Source organism: Orbicella faveolata, unplaced genomic scaffold, assembly GCF_042242905.1.
Source record: "Orbicella faveolata isolate gen_17 unplaced genomic scaffold, um_ofav_v1 contig_1, whole genome shotgun sequence".
NCBI lineage: Eukaryota > Metazoa > Cnidaria > Anthozoa > Scleractinia > Merulinidae > Orbicella > Orbicella faveolata.
Window position 1 is genome coordinate 10,107,501 of NW_028301536.1, and position 12,623 is coordinate 10,120,123.

Sequence of the window (12,623 nt, forward strand, 5' to 3'; positions counted from 1 at the left end):
GCAGACGTGCTTCGCTGCATGACCACATGTTCAGATTAATTCTTCATGCTAAAGCGAAAGGTTGAGATTTTGCTGACAAGTTTTGCAGTTATTTTACCGGCCATTGCTTAACCAATTGTTCTAAAAGTTGAATTCAACTTTGAAGTTATACTGTACATTACCATTGTTGTTTTCTTAAGTCCAGGAAGCGGCCTTAAATCCGCAATCTGTATTCAAAACTCACTTGAAAGTGCACCAGAAAGGTTTGAGGACTGTGAACACCTTGATCTCCCATTCTGAGGCCACCTAAACATCGATTTATGTTTTTCTTTCCATTTTAAGTGCCAAAGAAGTAATTTCTCCATTTTAGGAATGAAAACAAGACCCTGGAAGTTTGTAGATTTGACCCGCAACGCACCATGATTACCTGCACTTTTTGAGTGCATGATTTTAAGATGAAAAACCATCTTTCTAGGACCTCTAAGGTCTTCTAAAAATATGCTCAGAAAGTCGATTATGATTGGTTTATTTGTCCTTAACAACAACAGAACAATAGGAGAACCAAAACGTCTTCAGAGAGGGTAGGAAAGGCAATTGTCCTCACGTGCTTTTTTACGGCCGGTTATGGTTGGCACAGGAAATTGGGGGTGGGTTTTTGCACGACCTGTTATGGCCGGCACAGGAGTCAATAGGTTAAGAACCAAACTGAAGTTTATTTCTTTTTTTGGTAATCATCATCTATATCTCCTTTATAGAAATTAAGAACCTAATTAAGAACCTACCTAGCCTAAATTGCCAATAACTACCCCAAAATACAAGAACCTATTTTGCCAGACTTCAAAAAATGTAGGTTCTTACACACAGGTTTTTACTCTACGATCAACATTTAAAGGTAACATTTACCAGACTGTAGCATTTTCACAAAAATGCCAGAAAATTCCATCTGAGTTCAGTCTTTGAGTTTGAAGCCACATTTTAGTGTCTGTCGTGAGATTGAAGAACTTCAAACATGTTGTGGGCCAGCACAGGAATCAACTGCAGTTATATTTCTGGGAAAAAAAGGCTTATTACTGATAAATATTGAGAGGGGTGGTATCAGGTGATCAAGGTCCTAGTTAGACAAGAAATGTAATTCATGTTTTCTAGGTGTCAGAGTTACAGAATGCTGGCAGACAAATGCTGTTAGTCACCAGTGGAGCAGTGGCATTTGGAAAACAGAAGCTTAGACATGAAATTCTTCTCTCTCAGAGTGTTCGTCAAACACTTAAACCACAAGACTTCCTGAAGGTACACTAATTTGAAGTTCTTTTTATACTATTTTCCACAAGTTGTTCACAATCTTTCTTATGCTGGATGTTACAATTAAGTCAGTTATGTTGGTGAAACCACCAGACACTTTTCAATGCATTTTTTTATGTGAACATGTAGCACTTGTTCTTGGACATGAAAAATTCTTAACATGTTAATTCAAAGCGGCTACATGTGCACTTGTAGTTTAAGCAGTTTTGGAGAAAAACATACATTCACTGTTGGGCTATTCTGTGATATGCCGGTTCATGAAAATTTAATGATTTGAATCCTGCTAATTTTGACTTGATATGTACAAAACAACACTGTTTATTTGCAAATCACTCCTGACCTCAGATTTCTGAAATAAAAGGGCAAAATAAGTGCGTATGTCAGAAATTGAACTTGATATCAGGTTACAATATTTGTGTGATCACTAAGTGTAAAATAATTTGATGGCTTCAAGTGTTGTTAGAAATCTTGTGCATGGTTTCTGGAAAATTAAATGGTGTGAATGCTTGCTTTCTACATATATTATTGGATGAAAGATTTCAATATCAAGCATTCATCTGAAGTGAAAAGCTGCAAATAATGTAATGAGTAGTTGAGTAATGCTTGATAACTATACTTATAAATAAAGTAACATTCTGGATCATGGCAGACAGGGTGAAAGAACTTGCAACAAGTGAGTTGACCTTTTGAGGCACTGATTTGATGTCAACTAGTTTAATTTTTTCTGTCAACATCAAGATCAGTAAGACTTATTTACACTGCTAGCAGTACAATAAAGTTGCATAGTGGATAATCAAATTTTTAGAAGTGCTTGTTTCTATGTGCCTTGATTTGAATTTTGAGCAAAAGTGAAGAACAGTTCCCTGAAAAAGCTGCTGGTTGTCTGTCAGTTTACCAACATATAGGCCTACAGGTGCCATCAGTTAGGCAAGTGAGATTTCTGTAGTGACGCTACCTCTCCAGGTGTATAGTTCAGTTGAGTAAGGTAGAGTCCTAATCTTAACAGATTTCATTTGCCACTTAGTATTTTTGTGTAAAATTAAAGTTCATCAGTAAACTGGTAATTAACAAATAAAGAAGCCTCAACTGTGCTCTGGTTCTGTTGTAAAGCATGCAGGAAGCGGTAGAGCATGAAAGAAGTGTAGGGGGAACAAGAGACATAGTCGAGTGCTTCTGCTTCCTAAGTGCTTTACAACAGAACAGAGCACAGTCAATTTCCACAACATTCAGCAAATATTTTCATACCAAACTTTATTTTCCAAACCAGGAAAAGTGGTGTCAACGTGCATCTGTTCTCTAATAAGTCATGCTAAAATAAGCCAATAACAATCCTTGTTAGAATTGTTCAAATAACTTGATTGGCTAATGAGACAACAGCTGTCAATCACAAACTGGACATCAGCAAAGCTTTTGGTTTCGAGTTGCTTTTGAGTGAAGTGCGATTGCTTCAAAGTTCGTGTTAGTTTGATTTCAAACTAAGAATATAAGTGTTTCTTGTCCAGAGGAATCTGACCACACTGTGGCTCATGAAAATGTGTACTTTTCTGGTGGAAATTACAAAGGAAAGAGCTCAAAGCTTGCAGATGAAAATGCAAAAATTACCTATCAGACTAACCCGCCACAGATTTCTTTTATCGATGAAGTATTTTTTAAATTTATTGAGCCAAAAAGGCAGAGCATGTAAATTGGCCTTGACAGCCAGGGATGCCTGAATACTTGCCACTTAGAAATGTTGTTTACTTTGATTTGAAATATAAAGAAAGAATAGGTTGATTGTACATCAGTCCTATCCATATCTGGACAATTACCAATAACAAGTCCTGCTAACGTACATGTACATTAGTGTAGCGGCTAACAGCTTCAGTTGTTCGCTTGGTGATACAAGCATGAAATTTGGCAAGAACATTCTAAATTGTCTATTCTTTCATTCTAGTCGATTAGCCACTTGAAATTCGCTTTAACAAGAGTTTTTTTTTCAAAATGGCTAACAATGGGTGCGATGTGTTAAAATGGCGGCCATTTTAAATTATATCTTTACTTCCAACCCATCTTGAAGCAACATTTGAGCAGTTTATTACTCCCTTATTACAACGTTTTACTGCCAGCATCCTTTAAATACAATTGATTATTCCATACATCTTCCAGTTTCCGAAAATGGAAAAACAATTCTAAAGAATTCTTTCTTTAACTGGCACTGATCTCATAGCACTGTTCAGGTTACATTATGTGCCTATCCGGTATTTAGTACGGTAATACAATACGCCCAGCAGTTTCTTAGCTGGGTAATTCCCAAACAATTTTTTAAAATAATCTCTGATCTCGTATAAGTTTCAAATACACAAGTTACATTACATGCGTACTTCAACCGAATTCTGATATTCAGGTCGGCAATTCATTACTCCCGGCAGTTTCTAGCTGGCTAATTCAAAATCACTTTTTAAAACAAGCTTTTGATCTTGTAACAGTGTCAAATAGTGCTGCTATACAATTTACATTGTTTACCTGCCTACTATAGTCGATGACTAGATCGAGCTACTATTCACACAAACAGCTACACAAAGCTGTACAGTTCAGCCCAGAGCGAAGACATTTGCACCTCCCACAACAGTCCTTCCAGCAGCCACATCTGGTTAGTTCTTGACAACTTGCAGCAACTGATGGAATGTCAGTCCAAAGTATCTTCCATGTGCTGCCTTGCTTACTCCTTCCCCAGTCAGCTGGACTTTTTGTGACAGGTCGAGGGAGAGTGGCTTGTCCCCAGATAATTCCTCCTTGGTAGGCAGCACACTTTGAATGTAGCTTGAGGGCAGACTGAGTAGGTGGTATTGCAACATACGGCCTCTGTTTGCGAGGGAAGACATTCAGTCTTGCATCATTCACACTTGTATCTGCACTGAACCTGTCATACATGACCACAACAAACTGCTCTAGACTCTAGAGATCAGCGTTGTCAAGAGCTGTCACACACTGACTGAGTTTGGTGAAGGTGGTCGAGACCCCTTTACACTCATTCCATGTTTGCCTTGCAGACTTCTTTCCTTTGCCATGCTGAATGCGTGAAAGAATGGGAGTCCACTGACTTTCTCTGGATCAATTGTGTTTACCGCTTCATGCACTGGAATCGATCAAAAATATCCTCCCTGGCCAAATGCAATCCACATTTTACTACCACATCTGTGTCGTTTGCCTTAACCATTAAAGCCTTACTGCCGTCCATTGCCGCATGTCGTGTGTGCCCAAAAATATGTGGGTCTGCCTCTTCATGCGTACATGGCGCTAAATCTTCTAATGCAATTACGTGATTGTAACAGACATATTCCAAGCACAGCATGTTTGCTTCGGACAAGCGGTCTGCAAGAAAATGGAAAAGTTCAGTCTTGTTGTTGTTATCTCTCCGAAAACTTTTCCAATTTTGGGGGGTCTTGCTGGTTGGTGTAACCCTTCTTCGTATCCCTTTGTCCCTTTTGGATTGTGCCTCTACTTTCAGGCTGGACTCCTCATACACATCAAACACAATGTCAACGTTTTGGTATGTGGTAGAATTTGATCTAACTCTTGGAAGGATGTCATTGGCGTAGTTATCAAATGTTTTTGACGTACGTGGGGGTTGGGAGTTGACAAGAGCTGATCCATCTAATGATGATTGCATCTGCCTCTGGTTCTGCGTTTGGCATCAAAGCCTTAGACTCAAGTATCTCAACCAGTTACAATTTCTGGCATGTGTGAAGTTTTCCACTGTCACTGAGGGAAGCTGGAGCTGACTGGTTTTCATGCTGGAAGAGTTCATGCAAATCACACTGTCTGCTTTGACATGAAATGAAGAGTTGGGAAAATAGGCGACAGTCCTCTTTCAGTGTCTTCTTCTTGGAACTGGCAGCACTGGAAATTTCCTCTTGCTTGAAGAAAGTGATCTTGTTCTTTTTGATTGGTTGATAAAACAAAGTCTGCTCTTCTTTCTTCAGTCCTTCAATGAAGGATTGGAACTGATCTTTGCCTCTGTAATGGTGAGTAGCAACAAGTCTTGAATTAGCTGGATCGGCAATGTCCTTTGTGTCTAATACGAAGAGGTCTGCAGACTCTTCGTCAAAAAGATTGCCCATTTCTTTAATTACTTTGAACAGCTTTTCCACTCTCTCAAAGACTGCTACTTGAGCACTTTCGCTTTGTTCGTGATGCATGCTACTGATTGTTGTGTCTTTAGTTCCCGCAACTTTTTCGTAGCGAGTGACTAGATGGCTCACCTCTGGTCCAGCTATCACCAACCTCCGGAGTGCTGCAGGCTCCTCCATCATCCTTGATGACTGCATTGTTTTGTTTGTGGGCTTGGTCGATTGCAATTGACGTGAATTCTTTGCAAGATTTGTGCATGACCAAATGTCCTTTGAAGAACTATCTTGCTACTTCTGGATGCTGTTGATCGATGGTCATCATATCTCTGAGGTGAATTGAAAGCCACCAGGCATAATTCACATTGTTGTTTGCAAAGAAACAGGGCCTTAGTTCCACCAGCGCCTAACGATACAGGCAAAAGTCGGCTTCTCTGAATGAACGAACCATTGTTAGAATGGTTAGCTCTAGTGCTAAAACAAGATCCCAAAATGCGAACTGTGGACTTTCGAGTCTTCGTTTCTTACACCAATCTTTGAAATCAAGAACACCTTGTGGACTTCGAGATGTATCTCTGCTATAGCTGTTAAATGCAGCTTTCCTCTGCTTGTATAGACAACATGCTGTGATTTGATGTGCTTGACGAGATCTGGTAACACCTGAGGCTGACAGATAAGATTCTGCAGTACCAGATGAGGCAACTCCTGCCTCAACAAAAGCACTTGTCCAACTACTGTTCTAGGCCTGAAGTAAAGACCCTATCGATTTCAGAGCAGCCATTTCCTATGTGAAGACCTATCTTTAAGATGAATCGTCTGAGAAGTTTAAAGTGCAAAAATCTGTAAAATACGTCAAACTTTCGCCCCAAACACAAGTAATATATGAGGGTTAGAACTAAAATCTGTTATCGTAATAACCTAAATACAAAATTCTAAAATACTTGCAGACATGCTCCACTGGCCAAGATAATGGCTGCTCCTTTTGCAACTCTTGATAACCTGCAGATGCTTTCGCCAGCAGTCTTTCCTATGTTAGTTGCCAGGTCTACTTAGCTATAGTATTTGAGTATTTGTTTAGTTTCTTTTGCTCAACAATGAACTTTTGTACTGCTACATCATCAACTTCTCCTGTATAAGGCTGTGAATTAACTCTATACCTAAAGTCAATGGCGGCCATGTTGAGATAAGGACCACCTATTTTGTAAATTGTTAGAAAAAGTGTTATATCACCGAAGTGGCTAGTCGATCAGAATGAAAGAATACTTAATTTAGAACGTTTCTGTCAAATTTCATGGTTGTATCACTAAGTGAACAATTTTGCCAAAAAAATGATGTTAGCTGCTACACTACATGTAATTGAATGTGATTGGTCGTTCGGAATAGCGAAATCCGATATCCGCATGTAGATAACAATAAGTCTCAAATGTGTTGCAGTTTCTTTTCAATTTTACTAATAGGATTCATCATTAATTTAAGGACAGTCTTTCCTTTCACATGATTTTTGTGAACTTCAGATACCATTGAAAACAGTGCTACAGTAAATAATAAAGCTTTAATTTTAATTGTTGAGTAAACATGACACATGCAGACAGGTAAAGACGCTTGCATTGTCAATTTTCTTTTAGCTTGTTCACGTATGTAAAAACTGTATACCCTTTTTTCTTCTATTTAAAATCTATTACGTAATGCTTAGCTTTCCAACAATAAAATTTGCAGCTTTCACAAAACTCGTAGATGCCAATATGGAATGTAGTTAATGAAAGATGTTGATTTCACTTCGCATCCAAAAGTCGCTACATATTTCACAAGAAGAGCGTTCACTGTTCCAAAGGCTACATGCATGAAAAGGAGAAATATAGTTTGGTATTTGACGTTCATTCCACTCAATTGATGAGTATGAAATTTTTTTTTTTTGTATTTTATTGTTTTTATTTGTAAGTTGTGCAGTGGACAAGCAAAGAGATACTATAATGCTAGTTTTACAATTTTACATTAAAAAGGGATACACACAAAAAGAAAAAAAAAAAAGAAAGAAAAAGGGAGGTACAGAAGCCTATTACAATGTAAATAGATCTCTACATACACCATCACAAAACAATCATAAACTAAATTAGCTGAAGCAAGGTAGAAATTTGTTCCATTTTTTATAATGTATTACCAATTTATTGCTGTTAGCTGCAATTTTCTGTTCAATCTGGCAAGTTGCTTTAACCTTGGCTATGAAGACCTTTAGAGAAGGATGTATGAGTATGAAAATTAAAACAAAGAGGAATTTAGATATCTTAGTTGCTAGCCTGGCGACCAAGTGTGAAAAGTTGGTTGCCAGTAAAAAAATTCTACTTGGGTTTCTTAAATACCTAGAACATACTTGGAACACCCCAGAACACCAAGAAAGAATAACTAGATTGGATGATGGATGTGTGGATGTTGAAAGAAACAGTTTCTTTAGTCTTATTTAGTGCTTGAATATTCTTACTCTTGTTTGTTAATGTTCATGTCCTTTTGAATTTGTTGTTAGTCAAGACCATATAGATGTAGAAGATAATTATTCTTCGTAGTCTTGTGTTTTATTTCATGTCCTTTTGAATTTGTTGTTGGTCAAGACCATACATAAAATGTTCTTCATAGACTTGTGTATTAACATTCATGACATTTTGAATTCTTTGTTAGTCACGACCATATATTGAGCCACGTGCATGTGCTGCTGTGGGACAGGGAGGCTTACTGTCACTCTATGAAGCAATGTTCCAACAATATGGTCTTACATGTGGACAGGTATGTAGAACATGGCAAGCCTTCCCTCCTAATGAAATATGCTGTTTGTAGTTTTCAGTTGCCTGCTTAGCAAGCATTCCTGTACAAAGAGCTTTTTCCACATTCTGGCCATGTGCAGAATGCGGAATGGGAATGCTGGCTATGCAGGCTAGGCCTTGCGCAATTTTCTGATTCTTGCTGTGAATATAACCATTATTATTATTATTAGTTTATTTATTTATTTATTTATTTTTAATTGATAACTTATATGCATTCAATACTCACATACTTACTTTACAAATTACATTTACACCACTCACATTGTAATACTTGATTTAAAGTACACTATAAATTACATTCCTTGCAATACTAGTCACTTACAATTTCATACCTTATATTTATTGCCTACTCTAGAGGTTACTTTCACCAATAAATGTACAATATTTTACTTATAATTAAATACTTATATTGCTCAATTTTTTCCCGTATTAATTAATTTTCTTTTTTATTTATTATGTTCTGTTGCACAGCAAACAAACAAACAAACAAAACAAATAACAAAATTAACATGTACAATTAACTGGGGCCATGACTCCGACTTTACACTCCTATTTACATCGCTACTAGCTATACAAAAATTGGTCAAGAGTTTACTTACATTTAAGATTGGCTATAAATTCATGCCTGCCATGCAAGGATATTAATTGGCAGATCAAACAAGGAGAAGATTATGCAATAATTGGATTGTACAAAAAAACACAGCAACAGCAGAAAAAAAGAGGGACAAAAAGGGAAGACAAATGACTAAGTTGACATGTATTATTGGCTCTGTGACCAGTGCTTTACATTCCTATCAACATCATTACTACAGCTACACAAATAATTTTTCGAAAACATATTTATGCTTAAGATTAACTATAAATTCATTTACCGATAACTCGCCATGTATTAATTTCTGATTGTATAAATAATATTTGGCAAATAAAAAGGTGAAGTTTAACTTCCTGATAATGGTTGATTCCTCGCTTGAAGTATCAACTTTCATACCAAAAATTGATTCAGTTGGTAAAAGACTGAAGGAGGTGACATTTTCTTTGTTGAACCATTTTATGATCTCTAAAAAGGAAAATTGGCTCCAGTTACAGCTATGGAAAGTGTGAATTATGGAATCATTCATTTCACAATATAGAGACTTTGTGTCCTCTGCCTTACCAACCTTACCAACCTTACCACCTTTTTGGTGACTACTATTCGATGTAAAAGTTTGAGATAAAATTCTCTGAGTTTGTTATCTTAACATACGCGTTTCACGTGACTAAAAATAGGTTTCCGAGATGTTTGATCAATTTACAGGTCTCTTTCCCATTTAGAATTAGCATTCAGTTCAATTGGTTCTTTGTTTATGAGGAGCCGATAATTTTCTCTATTTTTCATTTTAGTTAAATTTATGGAGATCTGTAGGGAAAGCTGTAACATACTATTTAACAGCAGATCTGATCTGTTCGTGGGGTTTGCCCTTGCACTTTCTGCAAAGTGTCTAAGAATAGCAGAAACTACTTGAAAATAGATGAGAAAGTTGCATCTACTGGTAAGATCATATTTGTGGATGAATTCTGAGTAAGAAAGAAATTTCCCATCTGCTTTGAGAAGGTCATGTACCAGATAGATGCTGCGATCAAACCAGTTCCTGTAAAAAATACTTTGACTGTGGATTAAAATATCTTTGTTGTTGAATAAAATTTGTTCTTGGTCGCACTGGTTTGGAAAAGATTCTGACTTTTAATTCCAAGAAATACAAGAGACCAATTTGTAGAACTGAGATAGCTCCATCTTGTTGAGAAATTTCTTGTCATGATTGCATTGTAATATTAATTTTAGACCTCTGTATTTTTCGACAATATAGTTAGGAAGCGCCTTCAAGATTCACTGCTCTTATGTTCATCAGCTAACAGTCTGGAGATCCAAGCTAACTTCAACTATTTTGATAAAACATCTATGCTAGGTGCTCATTAGACCTCCTGAGCCATAATCTAAAATCATCACTTAACGTTTAATTTTGTACTTTTTATTTTCCCAAATGAATTTAAATGTGGCCGAATTCACAGCGCCAAGGTATTCGAGAGGAACATCAAGGCTGGGGATCGAGTGTACAAGTTGCGAGATGCCAAGACTTTTAGTTATTAGGCACCTTCCAAATAATGTAAGACTCCGACAGTTCCATATGTCAAGGATGGTCTTCAATTTTTGCAATTTTAACTTAAGTTGTATTTTTCATTATCTTTCTCATTATAAGAGATAAAAGTGCCCAGCATGCAAATTGGTTTTTCTGGCCATTGAAATCCAAAGGGTTTGTCATGTCTATGTTTCCACTATCCCAGCCACAGAGCTTTAGTTTTCAACGGGTTCAATTTCAGGCCAGAAATATCACCAAAATTGTCCAATACAGCGATTGCCTTGTTAACTGAATTGCAGTTGCTGTTAAAAAGAGTGGTATCATCAGCAAACTGGCTTAATTTTAATTTCTTACTGAAAATGTTTATACCTTGAATGTCTTTATCTTGCCTGATTTTCCATGCTAGTAATTCTGTGGCCAAGATAAATAGACAAGAAGACAGAGTGCAAGCTTGTCTCACCCCTCTTGACAAGCAAAAATAGTTTGTGCAGAAACCATTGTTTAAAACTGCACTTTCCGTGTTGACATGAAACATGGAAATCCAGCGTTGAATGCTTTCCCCAAAATTAAATAGCACAATGGTTCTTTGTAAGAATTCCCATTTGATTGTATTGAAAGCTTTTGAAAATCAGGCTGTAAAAGTACACCAGAAATGTTGCGAAGCTCTGTTCAAGAATTTCTTTAATCAGCCTAATGTTTTGTCTGATGTATCTACCTTTTATGAAACCTGTTTGGTCAGGGTTGATTAAAAGAGTTAAGACTTTTTCCAATCTCTTGGTAATAGCTTTTGATGCAATTTTATAGTCTACGTCGGGCACCAATTAGCAAGGGTGGAGAGGTCAAAGTCTTGTTCAGGTATAAGTGTAAATTATGCCTCTTTGTTGTGAGGGTGCCATTTCACCCGCTCTGTACAAAGTGTTTAATTTGTCAACAAGATCCTGAGCCAATAAATCAAAAAAAGCACTGTTGTAAAATTCCCAAGTAGATCCATCCTTGTCTGGTGATTTACCTGTACTAAATGTGCATAAAATACCTTTACGCTCCTTAAGAGTGATTTCTTCTTCTAACTCACTACTCACCAACTCTTCAAGTCTGGGTGGTTCTAAATTTTCAAATAAACTTATGAATGGCGCATTTTCAACGCTAGCTGATAGAAGTATAGAGCTCTTTATTAAATACTTCAATTTCCTCTAGTATTTGTTCTTCTTTGGTCACTGACTAACCCTCTGGATGCTTCAACTCCTTTATTGTTTTACGATTGTAATTTTGTTTCTCTAGGTTGAAGAAATATAATTTAAGAGAAGCCTTGTGTGGTTTCTGTTGATATTGCAGGTACTAATAACAAAGCAAGATGTGCATGATAAATACTCGCTGGATAACTTACGATCAACAGTGGAAGAGTTAATCTCTATGAACTGCATTCCCATTATAAATGAGAATGATGTTGTAGCATCACCTCCTGATTTGGATTTAGATTTGGCAGGGGTAAGTGAATGTAATAATGTAATCTACACTGTTATACAGCTGGAGTTCTCCCACTATTAGCTGGTTTCTTGGTTATGTGACACAGACTAAATTTAAGCGCATTTTGCAAGAGATGTGCCAGACAGACAGTCAGTAGAGTACAAAGTAAAGTCTGCTGACTGGCAGACTGCTGACCAGGGGCACTTTCCGCTCAACAAAAAATTCGGTTTGAATTTCCATAAATTTCCAGTGACAAATGGAACAGTATTTTCCAGAATTAGTGAAAAAGAGCCAGGACAACCTTGCAAGATTTACCAACTTTTTTGGAAATTTTGTACCTCAAATTTTCGTTCCATTTTACTAGCCTCCCAGAATTTTTGGTTGAATGGTTTGCTTTTCGGAAATTCAACAATTTCCTGATTTCTGGAAACTTTCCAAGTCAATTTCTGTACCATTTGCCCCAGTTTTAAATTTTTGGGATTTTTTGGTTGAATGGAAAGTACCCCGAGTACAAAATGCAGACAGTTACTGGGTACAGAATGCAGACTAGGAATAAAAAACTGTCATGTGGCCAGGTCGCAGTAGTCTCCTCCACAGCCGTTTTTTTGGATGTCATGCAATGCTCCCCCCAAAGAAACGGCTGCTCACATCCAAACAACATTCCTTTCACGAAATTAGCCAATCACCGCTTCCATTCCATTTTCAAGAACGTTTTCATGCCAAATTTGCCCTTTGAAACTTGTCCAATCAGAGAATGTTTTTTATCTTTGTATCCCATTGTGGGAGATGTCACAAATGAACGTACAGATTTCCAGATTTTGTTTAGGGACGCCGGAAAATACCGGCAA

General features: G+C 37.1%; 1 protein-coding gene across 2 annotated transcripts in view; it reads left to right on the top strand.

Annotated features, from left to right (window-relative positions):
* The window catches only part of LOC110056905 (delta-1-pyrroline-5-carboxylate synthase-like), a 187,160-nt gene that overhangs the window by 19,284 nt on the left and 155,253 nt on the right, over positions 1-12,623 (top strand). For both annotated transcript variants that reach the window (XM_089288517.1, XM_020763461.2), the window contains exons 2-4: positions 1,126-1,266; positions 8,055-8,159; positions 11,644-11,796. In XM_089288517.1, coding sequence (XP_089144643.1) covers positions 1,126-1,266; positions 8,055-8,159; positions 11,644-11,796 — 399 coding nt within the window. The remainder of the gene's footprint in view (positions 1-1,125; positions 1,267-8,054; positions 8,160-11,643; positions 11,797-12,623) is intronic.